At 39.5% G+C, this 18,321-nt stretch overlaps 2 protein-coding genes across 5 annotated transcripts in view; one reads left to right on the plus strand and one right to left on the minus strand.

Annotated features, from left to right (window-relative positions):
* Positions 1-3,724, plus strand: part of ppp2r2ca (protein phosphatase 2, regulatory subunit B, gamma a) — a 7,241-nt gene extending 3,517 nt beyond the window's left edge. For 2 of the 3 annotated variants that reach the window (XM_005741204.2, XM_013912929.1), the window contains 6 exons: positions 590-702; positions 959-1,136; positions 2,259-2,423; positions 2,515-2,684; positions 3,034-3,125; positions 3,413-3,724. In XM_005741204.2, coding sequence (XP_005741261.1) covers positions 590-702; positions 959-1,136; positions 2,259-2,423; positions 2,515-2,684; positions 3,034-3,125; positions 3,413-3,710 — 1,016 coding nt within the window. In that variant the 3' untranslated portion in view covers positions 3,711-3,724. The remainder of the gene's footprint in view (positions 1-589; positions 703-958; positions 1,137-2,258; positions 2,424-2,514; positions 2,685-3,033; positions 3,126-3,412) is intronic. The other variant, XM_013912930.1, reaches the window with a different exon arrangement.
* A 4,248-nt stretch (positions 3,725-7,972) lies between these two features.
* wfs1a (Wolfram syndrome 1a (wolframin)) lies at positions 7,973-18,211 on the minus strand. 2 transcript variants are annotated; one of them, XM_005741203.2, is made up of 13 exons: positions 18,026-18,211; positions 17,315-17,608; positions 17,048-17,182; positions 14,877-14,956; positions 13,150-13,294; positions 12,901-13,074; positions 12,551-12,631; positions 12,328-12,467; positions 12,047-12,184; positions 11,706-11,951; positions 10,737-11,015; positions 9,349-9,512; positions 7,973-9,169 (listed from the first exon to the last, which is right to left on the minus strand). In XM_005741203.2, exons 2-13 carry the CDS (start codon positions 17,601-17,603, stop codon positions 7,984-7,986), a joined length of 3,057 nt encoding a protein of 1,018 aa, XP_005741260.1. In that variant the 5' UTR covers positions 17,604-17,608; positions 18,026-18,211; the 3' UTR covers positions 7,973-7,983. The 2 variants fall into 2 exon arrangements, with proteins under 2 accessions (XP_005741260.1, XP_005741259.1); XM_005741202.2 differs by having other exon boundaries at positions 17,048-17,608.
* Between the last annotated feature and the right edge of the window lie 110 nt (positions 18,212-18,321).

An 18,321-nucleotide genomic window follows, 5' to 3' on the forward strand; every position in this document is an offset into this window, starting at 1 on the left:
TATCTATCTATCTATCTATCTATCTATCTATCTATCTATCTATCTATCTATCTATCTATCTATCTATCTATCTATCTATCTATCTATCTATATATATATATATTGAGAGATAGTGAGAGAGAGAGATTTGTTATAAATAGCAGTTGTTTTTGCTTGATATGGCACAGGTATTGCTTACACACTTTGGTTTCAAACTACCTCCAATTTCCAAAATTATGGCAGCCTTGTGTCATCTTTTATTACCTACATAGAATTAAATAACATCAAGATAGTCTTTGGAGTCTCACCTACGGGTGCAATAATGGCACAGAAAAAAAAATCTAAATTTGGTGCATGAATTAAGTATTATGTTTTAAATTAGCTGCAAATGTGATTTTTGTTGTGCTTTGCAATTTTCAATGAATGTAATCATCGTCAAAGGAGCTTGCAAAGAAAAGCGTCTGGACTTCTTTAAGTTCTAGCAACTCAAAGAAGTCCAGACGCTTTTCTTTGCAAGCTCCTTTGACTACGATGACCTGGATGACTGAGAACCTTCACAGACGAATGTAATCATCATTTTCTGGCACGCAAATCCCGATGCCTGTCACAGATAAGACTATTAAACTGTGGAAGGTAAGCGAGAGAGACAAGAGACCAGAAGGATACAACCTGAAAGATGAGGAGGGACGGCTCAAGGACATCTCTACCATCACCTCTCTACAGGTACTCGGACACACACATACAACTGCACACTTTCATTTTGTTGGGTATGCCTGATACAAGTATTTATCAGGCTAACATTTAATCATCAAATCAAGTGTCTGTCTTTTTGCTCCTGTCCTTAAATGATCCATGGCTCTACTGTCCTCCAATTATGTCCTTTCTCATTGTTGTCTTTCTTTTTGCCCTATGATTTACTCCTCCTGTTCTTATCACCTCCTCCCTTCCGCCTTAAATCTTTTATCTCTCACCATTTAAGGTGCCAGTGCTGAAACCTACAGATCTAATGGTGGAGGTCCGTCCCAGAAGAGTATTCGCTAATGGACATACCTACCATGTCAACTCCATCTCAGTCAACAGCGATGGGGAAACCTACCTGTCTGCTGACGACCTCCGCATCAACATGTGGCACCTGGGCATCACAGACCGCAGTTTCAGTATCCTTACTGTCTTTTCTTTGTATTATAACACACTATTTTCAGTTTAACCAACCATGACCATTTGCTTTAAATAATTCTATAGCTCCTCTCAGACTTTTGTGTGGTGGAAACTCCTTCAATTTTACAGAGAATTCAGCGGTATGAATTAGATCACTGTTCATTGTTAAAGTATAACTGTATCCTTATGGTAATTGTAAAACAGCAATGAGAACAATATACCTAAACAGGTAAAGATTCCTGTCTACACCAAAAGGGAAAAAAAAAAAGAAAAAGTTTAATATACGTCAGTAAGCTTTTTTTGTGTTTGATTTTATGGTGAAGTGTCCATAAAGGATAAAATCCCATTTTAATTGTGTTAAGGTACACTGTAAAACAATTCATGCTAGTATGTTAGTGTGCATGATTTTAGTTATCAGTATTGATCATTATGTATGTAGTTTGCTTACTAAAGAAAAAGAAATTGAGCAGTGTTGGGAACGCATCCCATATGCTTCTAATCTGTGTTTGTATTTCATCCACTGTCATCTAAATTTATGCCTAAAATATCACGGAGCCAATTCCAGGTTATGTACAGTGATCATAACCAATCATCCAAATTCATCTTCTGATTTATACTTAACGTAAACAACGTGACTCTGATTGGATTTGTGTTTCCATTATAATGCTGTGTAGTCAGTGCAGGTGGTAGCATGTGGGACTGGCTGCATGTTGTGATTTCCCCATTCAAATGGAAGCTGACCTAGAAAATCATAGAGGCATCTATGGAAGACGAGTTTAAATAATTCACACAGCAGTACACTTTCTTCTGAGCCACACAGGACTACCACAAATAGAACAGAGAGGAACAGCCTGTGCATGCATATTGGGGATAGGATGGGGTGCAGTTTTTTTTTTTCCGGGATGTCTTTATGAATTTAGGTTGTGAACGTGTAGATCATCTGAAAATAAAAAGACTGCATGAATGAATATAAGTGATTTGTTTGCATGTCTGCTGCCTCAATTGACAAAATGTAAACATAGTCATGGAATTCGGTGTGGCTGTGGTAGAAACCCAGCTCGCCAGATTTATGTGGTGCTTAATGTCTGCGCTGTTTGTTCCTTGATGGCTCTGCTTCTCAGATATTGTAGACATCAAACCAGCAAACATGGAGGATCTGACGGAGGTGATAACAGCGGCAGAGTTCCACCCTCACCACTGCCACTTGTTCGTGTACAGCAGCAGCAAGGGAACGCTGCGCCTCTGTGACATGAGAGCCTCGGCTCTCTGCGACAAACATACCAAACGTGAGGAAACATTTTAAAGAGTTTACTGCAAGCTGTGCATGAGGAATCTTGCTCTCACGAAAGCAATGCAATTATATTTCTGTCTGATTAGTTTTTGAGGAGCCTGAGGATCCAGGGAACCGCTCCTTCTTCTCAGAGATTATTTCCTCTGTGTCGGATGTTAAGTTCAGCCATAGCGGACGTTACCTGCTGACCAGAGACTACCTCACCGCTAAGGTGTGGGATATCAATATGGATAAAGGCCCAGTGGAGACCTTTCAGGTAGAGGATTTTACCTGCACCTATTTGGAAATTGTATTCATTATTTGTCTGACATAAAATCTGTCTGAATCAAATTTGAAAATTTTGGGTGTTTGTTATGCTTTTCAAATTCAAATATATACATATATTTTTACATTCATACACAATTCATTCAGTTGATCAGCATAATTCAGCAGCATCAACTTGATCCCAAAGAAAATCTGGAAGCCTTTTCTCATTTTTACTGCCGGTGTATTATACATGAGAGCAAAGTACAAGAAAGAAGATTAAAATGCCAAAATGTGAGCGTCCTGAGCAGGATAATGCTACCTTCCCCAAAACTTAAGCTGACTGTTTGCATCATCCCCAGGTCCATGAATACCTGAGGAGTAAGCTGTGTTCCCTCTACGAAAACGACTGCATCTTTGACAAGTTTGAGTGTGTTTGGAACAGCTCAGACAGGTAAGAGGCAGTGGGGGGACAGACAAAGTACAGCTTAAGTAGATTTGGAAGCAAAAACAGACTGCTGTGTCAGTGTGTTACTGCTTACAGTGATTTCCTAAATGCCCGGCCTCCTGCTTTATCCGACGTTTAAATCAATCCCAGAGACAAGCTTTACAGACATCAAATCAATCCTCATGTATTCAGTTTGCTTTTTCCTCTTTTCCTCCCCCTCATTCTACCATGAACACCACTTGTCTCTTCCCGCTCTTTACTTCCTTTCGCCTCTCCTTTCCTCCATGATCCAGCGTGATTATGACAGGGGCGTACAACAGCTTCTTCCGGATGTTCGACAGGGAGACAGGCCGAGGCGTAACCCTGGAGGCCTGGCGAGAGAGCAGCAAGCCCCGGGCTGTACTGCGAACCCGCCGTGTGTACACTGGCGGTAAACGTCGCAGGGGCGATGTGGGCGTCGATAGCTTGGACTTCACCAAGAAAATCCTGCACATGGCTTGGCACCCATCTGAAAATATAATTGCCATAGCAGCCACCAACAATCTGTACATCTTCCAGGATCGTGTCAACCCAGAAACGCAGGCACAGTGACAAGAATGGAAATATGAACAGAAGCAGACACAGTACTTTTTATCAAAGTGTCACAGAAATGCAAAGAGTGACTGGAATATATTTGGATGTTCTATCGAGGGCATGGAGAGTGGCATGTTTGATGACATGCTTTGATGCAGAGTCTGTACATAATTGGAATAATCATAAAATAACAAGACTCTTTATTCAGTTCATTTTATTTAAAGGTGTTTAATCTAATCACCGAACTGAACTGATCTAGTACCCATCGGGACATTTGATTGATTGATTTATTTTTGGCTGCACTCTACTTCCACTTTTTGAAGATGTTTGTCTAACTGCCCCACTGTTGGGGCAGTCAATGAGGTGCAGGGACACCTCTCGATCTGCAGCGACTTAGTGCTGTTCCTCACACCGTGTTGCACTTCCCATTAATGTTCTGGTTACCTTTCACATAAAAATGGAAGCTATGTGCTAGCTAGCATTTGAGAGGTAATTTCTAAATGCTACAGAATATACCGATAGAATGGCTGGAAAACTTTACCAGGCATTTAATCCAAATCTAATTGTTTTCACTAGGGTGAGGTATCAGGAATGGTGTTATTGTATAGTTCACAACAGTCTCCTAAAAGTTTTTTCTTCTTTGTCGTGTGACAACAGCAATTCAGTCTCTCCTTCAGAGCAGTGCTCTGGGGGAACGCACGAATAACTGTCCCGTAATCTTTTCCCTGTTCACGTTGCAATAATAACACTAACAAAACACAGTGCAGCAGCATTCCTGCTTTAATACATGAGCTCTTCTTCTACAGGTAACAAAAAAATGTACACACTCTTTTTACTGTTTGCTGTAAATAGTCTGTGTTTTTTTTTAAAGGCGGTACCAATTTTCAGTTCCAGAGAGCTAAGAAAAAAAAGCATTTTGTCAAGGACACTCTAAATCGGTGTGAGATCTCATTTATAATAAGGTTTGTGGAATCACACTTTATCAGATATTTTCTCGTAGCAGTATATAGGTAGTTGTCGCTGGCTGTAGAGAGGACGGGGTAAAATTGTGCACAAAAAACACTAACTGTTTGGTTGTGTATATTAAGCCCTTATTGTGTTTTGATTGCTGTATCATGGTAATCTCATGTAAAAAAGAAAAAAAAAGAAAAAGAGGAAAGAAACAAATCCACATGCTTATATGAGAAAACATAGCAGTTGAAGGAGGCAGTGTGTGTATTGATGGGGGAATCTTGCAGTTTGGACAAACTTGAATTCTAAGCACATCGTTTATCGTTGAGACTCCCAAATTTAAATCAAAGTTGACTTTGTGTCCAGTGTGCTTGGAGGTTAGAGGTTATCATCAGTGCAATAGCTCATCACAGCAGTAATGTCATGTGAATTCATACTATCACAAGATCTTAATGTCATTACACCGTATACCTCACAGCGCCACATGCTACTCTGCGGTGCGACTCTGAAAGCCTGGGATGTACAGCAGTACAGTAAGGTGATGTCTGTGTTGGATCGCGTGAGACTTGTTTGTTTACAGTGAAGTACTTTATTTTCAAGTGACCTTGGCCCTGATGGGATTATTGTAAGTGGTTTAAATGTGTACTGTAGTGGGTGGGGTAACATAACCAGTGCAAAGGTAGAGAATATCAAGTCCCTTTGCACATTTTCAAAATCTGAAGAATCAACAGTGTAAAGAAATAACTGCTGTCACACCTGCTTCCTCCTCTCTCCCTCATGCCCGTTTGGTTTTCCAAGTTGCTGTTCACACACATCTGTGTTATCTGCCTGTAGCTAAGATGGTTTTCTTATGGGCATATATATTTTTTGTCTTCACTACCAGCCAGTGTTATCATGTGCAGGTACAGTTTTTCACTTATTGATTTAACATGTACGACACAGCAAAATCCATGATGACGACAACCCACAAGAAAACGGTTTTACATAGTGAAGGGCCTTGTGAAGCATTATGTAAGCTCCGAGGTTCATCCCTGCAGTGGCGAAATGTAGTTTAGAACAAGTCAGTTGTAATCGCATCATAACCACCAACACATACAACCAGTGAGACGATTTGTGTTCGGGAGCACAGCAGCAGCAGCATGTCGCCATTACTCAATGCTACTAGCGTGTATATCTATCATGCTTTAAAAATCTAACAGTACCAAAACATAACTCATATGAGGTGAATGAAAGGAATGTGCATTAATAAAATAACATAAAATCTAACAAAAATGTGTTGGATTTCATTTTAATGTCTGTCCTCATTTAATAGATTCTGCTTTTTGTCTCATCACCAAAAAAGAAATATATATAAAAAAATCTATTAATCTGAATAAAACCTTTCACAAGAGATTTTTCCCCCCCAATTCAAGCATTTTAATAGACACCCCATTTAACTCCACCAGTGGAAAAAAAAAGGCACTCACATTTACAGTGTCGAGGCTCAACGTCAGCAATTGTAATCCACACGAGCATTGAGGTTACAGATTGATAGTGTTTATGTGTAAAGCTTTTCATACACCACCACTGCATTACTGTACTGTGTAAACCAGATAGCTAGGAAAACCCCCATTTCAAAAATAAATTAATCATTCATTACTGTTATTTTAACTATCCGTCCATCCATCTTCTTCCACGTATCCAATTCAGGGCTGCTGGAGCTTATGGAGCTTAGGGTTGAGAGGTGGCGATACACTCTGGGCACATCGCCAATCTTTCACAGGGCTTATTTTAATTATGTGTACAATATTTTCTTTAGTACCTCTTTCTTCAGTCAAATTCCAAACTGGCAAATTTAGAGATAAAAACTGTTTTTCTTTAAAGGTTCGGATTCTGTAAACAAAATGGTCTCTTAACTTGAACCAATATTGTGTTCAACTCAGTGAAACAACTCATTTTAAACATTCCTGGTAATTCTTAATTGTTATGGAATGAACATGGTGTGTCTTAAATTTGTCATTTGCATACATTTGAGAAATACCATAAAAGGAGGTCTAGTGTGTGTTAATGTGATAACGAAAGTTTTCACAGAACTGCACAAAGTTCAACCTTATTTGCGTCTGGTTATTGATCATCAGCAAGTGAGCACGTCTATAAAAGCAGAGGTTTTGGCAGTTTTCTGGGCTGGAGCATTCTCATGTGTGTTAACAAAATGCCACAATCTTCCAATGAGGGGGATGCCCCAGCAAATTCACTCCAAAGTCACACTGTGTAACTCTCAGATCACCTACAAGAACAACAAGCACTATGTCTTAGCCTCTATAGGCCTGAATATGTTAAAGTTCATGATAGTAAATTTATAAAAAGTACAACTTGGGTAGAAGGGGTTCCAGGAGAAAGGCTCTTCCTCTAAAAACAAGATGTCAACACAGTTTAAGTTTGCAGATCTGCATCTGGGCAAACCACAAGACTTCTGGAACGATGTCTTGATGAGAAACAGATCAGACCAAAGTGTAGATATCTGTGTATAATCCACAGCACCACATTTGATGCATTTTGATATGTGTAATACAAAAATCTGCAAGTTTACTGCAACCCCCCCTGGATGAAAGTTTTATGCTGGCTTTTCAAAATGACTGCATGTGCATCATAGCTTGAGAGACAGGAAAATCTGATGCTAAAAATAAAGTCAAGACCAGGAAGTTTAAAGACAACATCATAAAATATTGCCTAACAGAGGAAGCCAGAAATGCATATATATTATCACTAAATTTGTGTCATATGTTTCCATAAAAATATTTAAATATGCATTTGAAAATGCACAAATATAAACAGAATACAAATGCAAATATCTTAACCATACACTATATTTCTAGATACATTTCTAAATACAAAGGCAGATATAAAATCTACTCAGTCACTATTTTGTTTTCAACAAATGTGCAGTTTTCTAGGTATTCAAAGGAGAACAGCACCCAGCATTAACCTTCTTGCATACAGCTGGATACCATCAAATTACAGCAATCTTCCAGTTCTTTATAACTATATTATAACATATTATTATATATTAGGTTGTGTGTGTATACGTTTAACTCTAGCTAGACATAAAATGGATTTGAAAATAGAACAGATCATGAGTCTTGCCAAAGTTGGTGTCTGACGATTCTTGAACTGCTGTAGATGAAGTAAAAGTAGGATCTGCATAAACTAATGCACAGGAACACAAACTTTATAGATCCATCCAATTAAAAAAATACTATTTTAATTGCATCAGTGCTTCTAGACTAACATCATAAGAAACAAGATGATGTGCTGGAGAGACTCAAATAGGTTATTTTATTTCTACTTTTAATTACTAGTTTTAAATTTTTGCTGACAAAAATGGGGAAAAGAAAAAATCAAATGCAAACTTCAGGGCTTTCATTGTGGTACGTCTCCAGTTTCTCTCTATTTTCACCTGCCTGCCTCCAGTGAGCACTGAAGAAGGACAGTCAAGACAGTGGATAGCTTTCAACTCAAAGGCTGGAGCTCTGGCTCCTAGACGTCCCTCCAGTTTGGTGCTAAACTCCACCTTATTACCAGGGCTCAGATTTAGAAGCACCTGTCTGAACTCATGACTCGCCATTAGGACTATATCTCTGGCTGGGTCCTCTCTCTCTCCACGTTCATCCTGGATCATTCCCACTGTCACTTCAAAGCGGTAGCTGTCGAAACGCTTGACATGGCAGGTATGTTTAGCCAGAGCCTTGAGCTGACACAGTTCTTCCTCATCTTGCGATAGAAGGAGGATTGGCAGTGAAACAGGCCCTGATGCAGAACTGGCTGTCAAATCTGCAGCTGTCAGATTTGCAACTGCGGCATTCTTTGGCTCACATTTGGGATAGGTCTCACCGTACAAGCAGCGCAGCCAATCTCCCACAAACACCGGCAACATGTTGATCACAGACTGTGCCCCATTCTCCGTTTCAGCCACACGGACTTGCTTGAAGCGCCCAGTCCAGGTGACTCTGTGTCCATTCAGGTGGCTACAGAAGATTTGTGTCTGGGCTATGCCTTTGGTTTCCCAAGCAGGAGGCCCACAAACCTGGCCATACTGACTCCAAGTAAGGGTGGAGTTGTACACCTTCTCACCTTCTGCATGGTACACATAGACAGAGAAGAATAGAAGGACCATGGAGATGCAGAGTAAAATGAGTTTGACTGGACCCCGATGAGTCAGTGAGCGAAAGACATCCAGAATGGACGTGCTGAACCGCGTCCACAGCCGCAAGGTGACAGGGATCGCACATATTACCAGAGTCACAATCATCTTTGTCAGTTCTAGCTCGAGGAACCACTTAAACACTTGGATGAAGAGCATGGTGGCGAGACCAAATGCCAGAACAGGCAAGGCAAACAGGAAGAGAAAGTAAGCCACACAAGTGCGGATTAGACCCACAACAGTGGAATTCTGGAGGAGGACCACTGAGAACTCGCACCACATGAAGCACACAAGATACGGAACCAGGAAGCAGTAAGTTCCCCGGAAACCACGCAACCTCGCCATGCTAAGGAAGGAGAAACAAAAAGGAGGGGGTAAAAAGTTCTGAGATTACTTTAAGTGTCTGAAGAGTAAATCTGTCATTTTAACATAGAATAAAACAACACGGCAGACAGGAGTAAGACCAGTTTGAGAATTTTACTAATATAAGTAATCAATATTTCAGTTTGTCCAAATCTTTCTTACCTGAAGAACAGATAGAACAGGTAAACATAAAGCAAGCAGGGGAGACTGAGCTTCAGCACCACAGACTCCCCCAGTGGCAGAGTGGCGAAGGTGCGTCCCAGTAAATGAAGCGCCGTCATGTTCTGTGGCAAGAACTGCGTCAGGCAACAGAGAGATGATGCCATCTGGATTAAACCAAATGCAAGGACACAACAGAGGTTTTGATTAACTTGGAGAAGGCTGTTTTATTTCACTGTCATAAAAACATTAAGATTATAAATAGGAAAGAGATTTTTGTCGACATTTGTTAAAACCTTGCACAACAGCATTGCATGTTTTCCATTCATAAAACTGAGGTTAAGTACACATAAAAACCCTTTAACCCATTCTATGGTTTAGTTTATATCCGTAGTTCTGGTTCTTTTAGTTGTTTTTCTGTTTTGTGTAATACTTGTAGTTTCTGGCCTTAGTTTTGCCATCTAGTCTTCAGGTTCTGTTTCCATGCCTCTCCTATGTTCCACAGACTGTTTTATCAGACTTGTCTTCATGTTTGTTTTACTCTTATCTCCGTGTTTAGTATTTCTTTTCTGTCTCCTCAGTCAGTTTTGTTCCCATGTCTGTTTCTCCCCTGGTCCCAGTGTCAAACACTTGTTTCTTAGTCTTTGTCTGTGTGGTTATTGTACTTCCTGTTTTATTTTGACAGTCTCTCATAGTGTGTACAGTTTGTTAAGTTTTGCTTCTCTTGTCCTGTTTGTCTGTATTAGTTCTCATTGTGTCCCATCCTCTCGTTATCATGTGTGTATTTAAGTCCTCTCTCTTCCTCTGCACATTGTCGTGTTGTCCCTGTTTGCCATGTGTGCCATGTTTTACTTGTTAATTCCTAGTTTTAATCTCCTAGTTGTTTGTTACCAGTTTATAGTTCCTAGTTGCTAATTTCTGAGTTTTTGGTTGTTAGTACCCTTGTGGTTAAATAGTCTCAGCTGCATCTTTCAGTTGATCCCTTTGTGTCTGAGTCCTGCTTTTGGGTCCTACCTCTGCCTGCCACACAGCGTACACAACAACGAGTGAATGAAAGCATGTGGTCACTATCAGGCTAATTATGCAACTTATGCCTAAAAAAGGCATTACTAGAAAATTATGTCAAACTCTGGTTTTACAAGGCAAAATAAAACTTCAACTCCCAAATCTGAGATTTCCCAGTATTTACAAAAATATTTTTTCTCTGTTATCAATGTCATGTTGCTGCTACAAGTTTTTATGACAGAAGGCAAACAAGTGGTTTCCTAGAAATTCCAAATCATTTCATTAAGAATAAAACAATTAATTAAGCAGCAATATTATTAGTGTAAATTATACTTAGCAACAGGCAAGACAGTAATTCTGATCATTCAATCACTCAGTCAATTGACCTCTATAACCATTGCCCGGCGTGCATATGCTGTGGCATTTGGGCTGAGGCTGTGGTAGCTGACAGCAGTAAAGAAGATGGCCACAGTCGAGAGCTCAGAACAGGGGATCCAATTCTTGTCTGCTACAGGGAAGGAGAAAATTACAAAGAAGACGGAGAAGATAAAATAGAGGTACGGTTCAAGGTTGTTCCAGCCAAAGTTTGTCTCTGCTTGCTCCACATCAAGGCCAGGTTCAAACCGTGTCAGCAGAGATGTCAGGGCACTAAAGTTCTCCCAGGTCTAGAAAAAGGGGGAAAGTTTACAAGTGAAAGGAAGCAAAGCACTCCAAAGAAATTTAAATGCAGGGTATTTAGACTGAAATTCAATATCAAACAAATTAAAGAAAAAAAAACCAACAACAACAGAAAACATATTCTCACCTATCCCATTTAGCATTAGCTGACTTTTTTGTACAAAAATTTCATCCGCAAAGTTTACATTCATGCTATAAATATTTTCTGATTTATAGGCATTCAAAGTGGATTGAGGTTGGTTGAATTTTTTTAATGTGCTGCAAATTTTAAATCTGAGATTGTGTCCCTTTTTTGTATCTTTGGGGTCAGAAATACTAAGTTTGCAGAATAAAAAGCATTTAGCATAAAAAGCAACTTTTAGCAACACAGTACATTTGAAACAATAATTATATTTTTGCATTAAAAATACTGATTGTGGTATTTTTTTACTGGTAATTTGATCATTACCAGTACTGTTAATGTAGGGCAGATTTAGCATAAACCTTTCATTAGGTTGTGGTGTAATAAATTGGTTGAGCACTACATAATTTCATTGATTAAGGAGAAATGCAAAAATAAATGCACATTTACAGTAGAAATTACTTTGTTTCATAAACTTTCATGTAAACTTTCAGGGTTCTGACAGTCCTGCTAACTGTGTGAAAATTACTAAATGAAACTGAAAGGAAATGCTCACCTTTGTCCTCTGGAAAATACGCAGCGTGCAAATGATCATGGCGATGAAGGAGAGGTAGAAGACAAGCAGAGGGATAACAAAAGCAAACAGATCCACCGTCAAGTTGCTGATGATGAAGAAGAAAATGAGAGCGTTGACGTGTTGTGTTGGAATGATTGTGCTCAGCCACTGGACACCGGCCCGTGATGCCCAATCAACAAGATGCTCCTTTATCTCAACAACTGCATGCAGTGGGTACTGCAGCATCTGAGGAGAAGAGAGACGGATATGAAGATGAACAGATAATATCAACACATTTAAAAGAATATTAAAATGTGAAATAATAATGAGGTAACAGGTACTATTAATTGTGACTTCATGTCCATGGCCCTTCTAAAGGCTCCGGTCTCACTGGTGTGCAGCATCATCCCACTTCGGCCAAAACTCCAGGCACTCTTGTTTGACTTCTTGCATCCTGATGAGACTGACTCAGCCTTGTGCTTTAAAAACACAGTTGCAAACACAAACACATTCACAGCCATGCTGTATCAAATAAACTATGTTCAAGTAACAGTTTATCTCTTCTTATGTAAAGTGTAAACCTTTTTTTTCTTTTCTTTTCTTTCTTTCTTTTTTTTTTTACCCCTGTACGACTGTCATGAAGTGCAGGGCTTTCAGTTGTGGCTGAGACTTGGCTGCCATTCTTGGGAGTAGCCGGGGCAATACCCTGTGCATAGTTCTTAGTCATCTCAACAAACTCATCCAGGTCCACCATCTGACTGGCTAAGAGATAAAGAGAGATATAATTACAGGTGGAGATGCAATATAGTTTCTGGTCCGCTCCTCCACCCTCTCTGGATACCTACATTCTTTGCTGACCATGCTCCCCAACACTTTCTGGGCTTGATTCGAAGTTGGGACAGGAACCTTGCTGCTTGCAGTGCCACCTGTTGGTGAGAAACGACCACACCACCATTGAGCTGGATGAAAGCTGGTAACATGAAACTATTCATTGTAACAGCTGCAAATATTAAAATCACACAGGGGCATCTCATATTTCCAGCAGTAGTGACAGCTATTGCATAACAGCATACTAAATCCTTCTAGGTATAGCCACTAGTACATCATGCAGCATTATTTTCACCATTCAAAAATAGTTAATACTTTTTAATGATGAATTTATCAAAATATCTGTGGCTGAGTTTGTCTCTCCTACCTGGAACTGCATTCACCTGGTTGACATTTTCCAGCATCTCAGATACAGTCACCTTCTTCTTCCTGTCTGGGTTTAGCTTCCAGTACATCAGCATGGCTGCTTTGCGTACTGCCAGCTCAAACTTACTCTCTGTCGACAACCTGCGGACATCGGCCTCATTCTCTGGAGTGATTCCTAGTGGAAGTGAGCTTAAGTTATAGAACAGAAACATAAAGACTTTAACACACGTGATACTTGTGTTAAATGAACCTTTTTTCTGGATCCAGCAGCGCTGCAGGGCTTTTGCTGCACCCCTTCTTCCCTGTTTTGCTGCTTTAACAAGCCAGTTGACAGCCAGCAGATTATTTGTTTCAGTATCCTTCTCTTTAGCAAGACCCAAGTAGTGCTGACCAAGCTGAAAGACAGAGGAGAGGTAAAAGGGCCAGATTATTTCAGCTTACTTAATGTACTGCATGCATGGATATGTATTTAAGCAAGCTTGTTATACTGTGGTGTTAAAGGCAAAACTACAAAAAATCGTGTATGTCCAAAACTGTATGTCTACTACAATCTTTTTCCTAGCTCCCAAGATACAGCAGTGAACAATGCCCCAAAAAGTGTTATCATAAAACATTATGCCATAGTGAAATCATAGCTGAGCTTCTTTTGTATTTTGGACAGAAACAGAATCGCATATTAATTTTATCCCATTAAAAATGTATGTGAAGTGTTTTGGTCATAATTGGTGTATGCATACTTAATGTTATGGCCAAAAATGTGTTACGTGAGGTCACACTGACCTCTGAATTTTAGCAACCAAATAATAATAATTTCATTTTTGAGATCAAGTGAACGTTTGTGCTAAAGCTTAAGAACTTCCCTGAGGGTATTCCTAAAATATTAACATTATGAAAAAAATGGGAGAGACAGATGAAAAAAAAGCAACACCTCCAGCTACGACATTCACTGTCATCAAAATTAATCTGCAGTGGCACAAAAATGTAATTAAACAGGAACTTGTATTTCCAGTAGCTCTCTTGTTATTTTGAACAATCCTCAAGGATTATTGGATTTACACTTGTTTGTGAGCTCCAATCAAAACAGTTCATAGTAAAGTTCATATAATGCACCAAGAACACATGACTTCAGAATGTATTATTTTCTGTTTCTGTAGCCGTCGGGGCATTCGTCATGTCTAACTAACAGGGGCAGCAGTGGCCCCTGTGGCATATCAAGTGACTGCTTTCTAATATTAACTGTCATTTCATAAACTTCCCTCTCACTCAGTTATTATTAAATGTCCCTATTTGTGTGGAATCAGATGTGTCTTCGTTTTTAATGGTTCTGCAGTTGTGTATTCCTGTGTCTATCAGACAAACAAATAAAATACCATCATAAAACTCATTTTAATTGCTAGAGTGACAAAATGTTTTTAAAATAAAATAAAGCTTTGAATTGGAGTATTGGACAGTACTGTAAATATTATAATGTGTATCTTGCCTATTGGGATACCATAATGCACAAATGGAAAGCCTACCAATGCTTCTCAGCATCCAGCTGCTGTACTGATATGGTCTCAGGTTTGCATGTGTTCTCTTAGATATGCACACCCTCTCCTTATTTAGACAGTGGGTATGTGCAAATACATGACATCTGGCAAGAGAATGTTGAACCAAATGTTGACAAGACACTTGGGAATGTCACTTCTACCACCCTTGAATTTGTTTGCGCTGGCAGACAACATGGAGTAAACAGAGTGTGAATTTTGCATTGTTATTTATACAGCAGCAGTACATGCTACAGTATGCTTTAACTTTTACACTTCTTAATGATTTGTAAGTATGACAGTATATTAGTGTGTCACACTGAAATTGTGGGATCATCTTCCAAGTGGCCCAAAATAGGCACATGCTGAAAACCAGACTGAGTCAGCTTGCAGGACTGAAAACAATGCCAAGAGCCTGTCTGTGCATGTCTGTGCATGTGCTTTCACTTACACGGGCCTGAGCTCTGGCATCACCGCCTATGGCCTTCTCCTCAAGCTGCTCCACAGACACGTCTTCCTCTGGTTCTTCATCTGCAGGAGAGGACACAATATGTCTTAATAAAAAATAAATAAATCATGTATATCAATTTTAATTAACTGCCAATAACTTTTTGACAAAACCTCAAAGCTTCTAGCAACACCGTGCCCAGTTTTTACCTCACAGCACTTGTCAGCTGTAAAAGTTTCATAACTGTCCCCCCGCTGTCCATTAAGAAAAGGGCTTGACACTCTTCAACTTTAGCCCTTACTGCATTTCAAATGTCACAGCTTATCACGTATAGCAGATCTCCAACTGGTGAAGCCAGGATCTTGTTTTCAATTCCAACAGCTATGGAATATATTGAAATACCACAAAATGTCAATGAGACAAGAGTGTCGGTTTTCTAAAGTACTTAAGGAAAATGTACATTATGAACAGTTTTATTATTATACATAAAAATCTGATTATACAGTCATCTCTAGGGTTTCCTATGAATGGTCTGAAAAAGAGTAAATATCCAGTGAGCAGCAGTTCTTTTAGCAAAAATGCCTTGTTGTTACCAGAGGTCTGAGAAAGATGGCCATACTGCTTTAAGCTGACAGTTAGGAGACAGGAGACAGTTAGGAGACTCAATATTTACTTTCACAAACAATGTATGCAAGGGAGAGTATCTCTGAGAACACATTAAAACCCGAAGCAGATGGATTACCACAGCAGAAGACCACAATAGGTGCCACTTCTGTCAGCTAAGAACAGGAAACTGAGGCTATAATTCCCACATACTTACCAAAACCAGACAACACAAAAATTGGAAAAACATTGCCTGGTCTGAGGAGTCTTGACTTCTGCTATGACATTTGGATAGTGGGGTCAGATTTTGATATATGCAACATGAAAGTACAATGCATTTTTTATTGTACCAAGGTTTAGGGAGGATATTTTCTTGACACACTGTAGACTCCTTAGTATCAACTGAGCATAGTTTAAACACCACAGGCTACCTGAGTGTTGTTGCTAACAATGTTAGCCATCTTCTTGTAGGGTAAAAAAAAAAAAATGCTGCTTCCAACAGGATAAAACACCATGTCAGGAAACTCAAACTGGTGGTGTCTTGAACATGACAATAAGTTCAGTGTATCCAAATGGGCCCCACAGTCACCAGGTCTACATCCAGCAGAGTGAGTGTTAATTTTTGAGTGTACAATGACACAATCAAATTCTTTTTGTGCTTTGTTTTTTTATAGAATAAACTTTAAATAGTAATACTTTTTTGCATATTTAAACTTTCAGAGAGTGCTGAAACCTTCCTATTGTTACTCTTGGCAGACATTTTTAAACCAGTGATGCTGCTAACCAACCAAATTTAGGCTGTAAAATTGACTTATTAAACAATGAGCAACTTCTGTTTAACTTTTCTGTTGCAAAATTCATATTTTTTCAATGACAATACAATTTCTTCAGTTTCAGCATTTTACAGATTGCCTTTGTATATTTTTCCACGAAATATGGAGTTTATGTGATTTGGAAATCATTGCATTCTTCTTAAAACTGCATTTACACCTTCCCAACTTTTGGAAGTGAGGTTATAAAATTAGTGCACTTGACAGATAAAATATTTATTGTGATACATGAAACATATCATGATGTACAATGAAAAAGGTGTATTATTTCTATCAATGAGGGGACATGACTTTGTGCACAAAATTCCACGGCAACGCAACTAATATTGTTTCATAGATTTGAACCTCATATTGGAGTTTTAGACTACCAAAGTCATAATGTCCCTGTGTAATGCCCTACAGATTTAAATGCAAGCCATAACAAGTTGCTGAGATATTTAAGTAAAAGCCTTTTGCATTATTTCGATTATTGTGTTTAATTCACTGGGAAAAAAAGCATCCCAAAATGTTTTACAGCACGGTATTCAAATGAGTAAACAAAGGAAGCCAAAGTGGATCTGCATTCTGGATTCTTGACAAGAGTTGTGTTTTCCTCGGGACAGGGTTACATGAAAAGACATTCCAAAGCATGCAGAAGGCTTATCACCTTAACACAGCAACTGGTCTATGACATCCTCTCAGCAGCACTGAACCTTCAAAATCTGTCATTTAATCCCTCAATTTGAATGAAACTATTCTTACCATCCTCTTCATCAAAGGTATCCTCTTCCTCAGCTTTTCTAAGTCTTTCCTGTATGATTACCCGTTTGGCCATGGAAGCAAAAGTGCGTTTTGCGGAGGCCATGGATGAAGATGTGGAAGCCGTGGTGGAAGTAGCTGTTGAGGAGGCAGATGTGAGGTCGGAAGTGAGTGAAATTGTGGAAGTTTGAGGGTCAGCAAGGGTGAGAGAAGCTGGTAGGGGTGTTCTGATCGGAGCACTAAGGGAGGGATTAGTAGAAACGGTCTTACATGTAGAGCTAGGAGACACAGCAGGAGATAAGGGCTTTGACTTGGCTAAGGAAAGGGGGGGATCCATCTGTTTAGCAGTAGTATGTGTAGATGGTGGCGAAGAACTGGGTAATTTTCTGGGTTCCAGAGAGGTTGGTGATTTTTCATGCTGAGTGGGAGAAGCAGAGAGGTTACTGGAGATGGGTGAAAGAGGAATTTGCATGGGGGATGGACAAGAGGGCATATCCAGGACAGGGCTCGACCCCTGGACGTTGACACTAGTTGGTGTTGATGACAAATCCTTCTCCATCTCTCCTAAAATAAAAACAGGGTGAGAGAAAATGTATATTTTAGCTGGGTAGTGAAATTTCTGAACTCCCTGTTACAGAATTTGGAGGATTCACCTACAGACATCTTACGTCCATAACAACAGACCTTCTCATTGAAGTTTTGAACTTAACAAATTCTTACATAAAGCAGGCTAAAAGTGCAAAGCAAGAAAAAGGCTAATTAAAAAAATATACAACAGCATAAAAATTTGAGAAAACGCGAGGTAAATGAGAGGTGCTTCGGGAAAGTACTGTAATTACTCCGCATTAAAGCATCAGAGCAGCAAGCAGGGACTGACATGAAGTAATAGGCAACAGGAGAACTCGGAACGTCAGCAACTAGAGCAAATCTTCAACATTAAAACTGCGCTATGATGACATACAGTAAAGCAATAATCATTACCTGTTTACTAAATGAGCAGATTTCTTTAGGATTCAAGACAATCACCCTCCTGGATTTGAATGTTGAGTGTGTATTCCATGTTCCAGATTAATCCTCACCAAACAGCCCCGAGTAACCAGAGACGCACACTTGCTCGCTGCCGTCAAACTCTGGGCTATAAACGACGCCACAACTTTGTGGCCCGCCCTCTTAAAACAGGCTCTCACACTGCAAGGACTGCAAATGTCCGTCAAAGGAACAGCTTACCTGATTGGTTTTTAGCTTTTTAAACCTGTGACGGATGCTTTGCGGATGTT

The sequence above is a fragment of the Pundamilia nyererei genome, unplaced genomic scaffold (genome assembly GCF_000239375.1).
Source record: "Pundamilia nyererei isolate P.nyererei 1_Seehausen unplaced genomic scaffold, PunNye1.0 scaffold00107, whole genome shotgun sequence".
Taxonomy (NCBI): Eukaryota; Metazoa; Chordata; class Actinopteri; order Cichliformes; family Cichlidae; genus Pundamilia; species Pundamilia nyererei.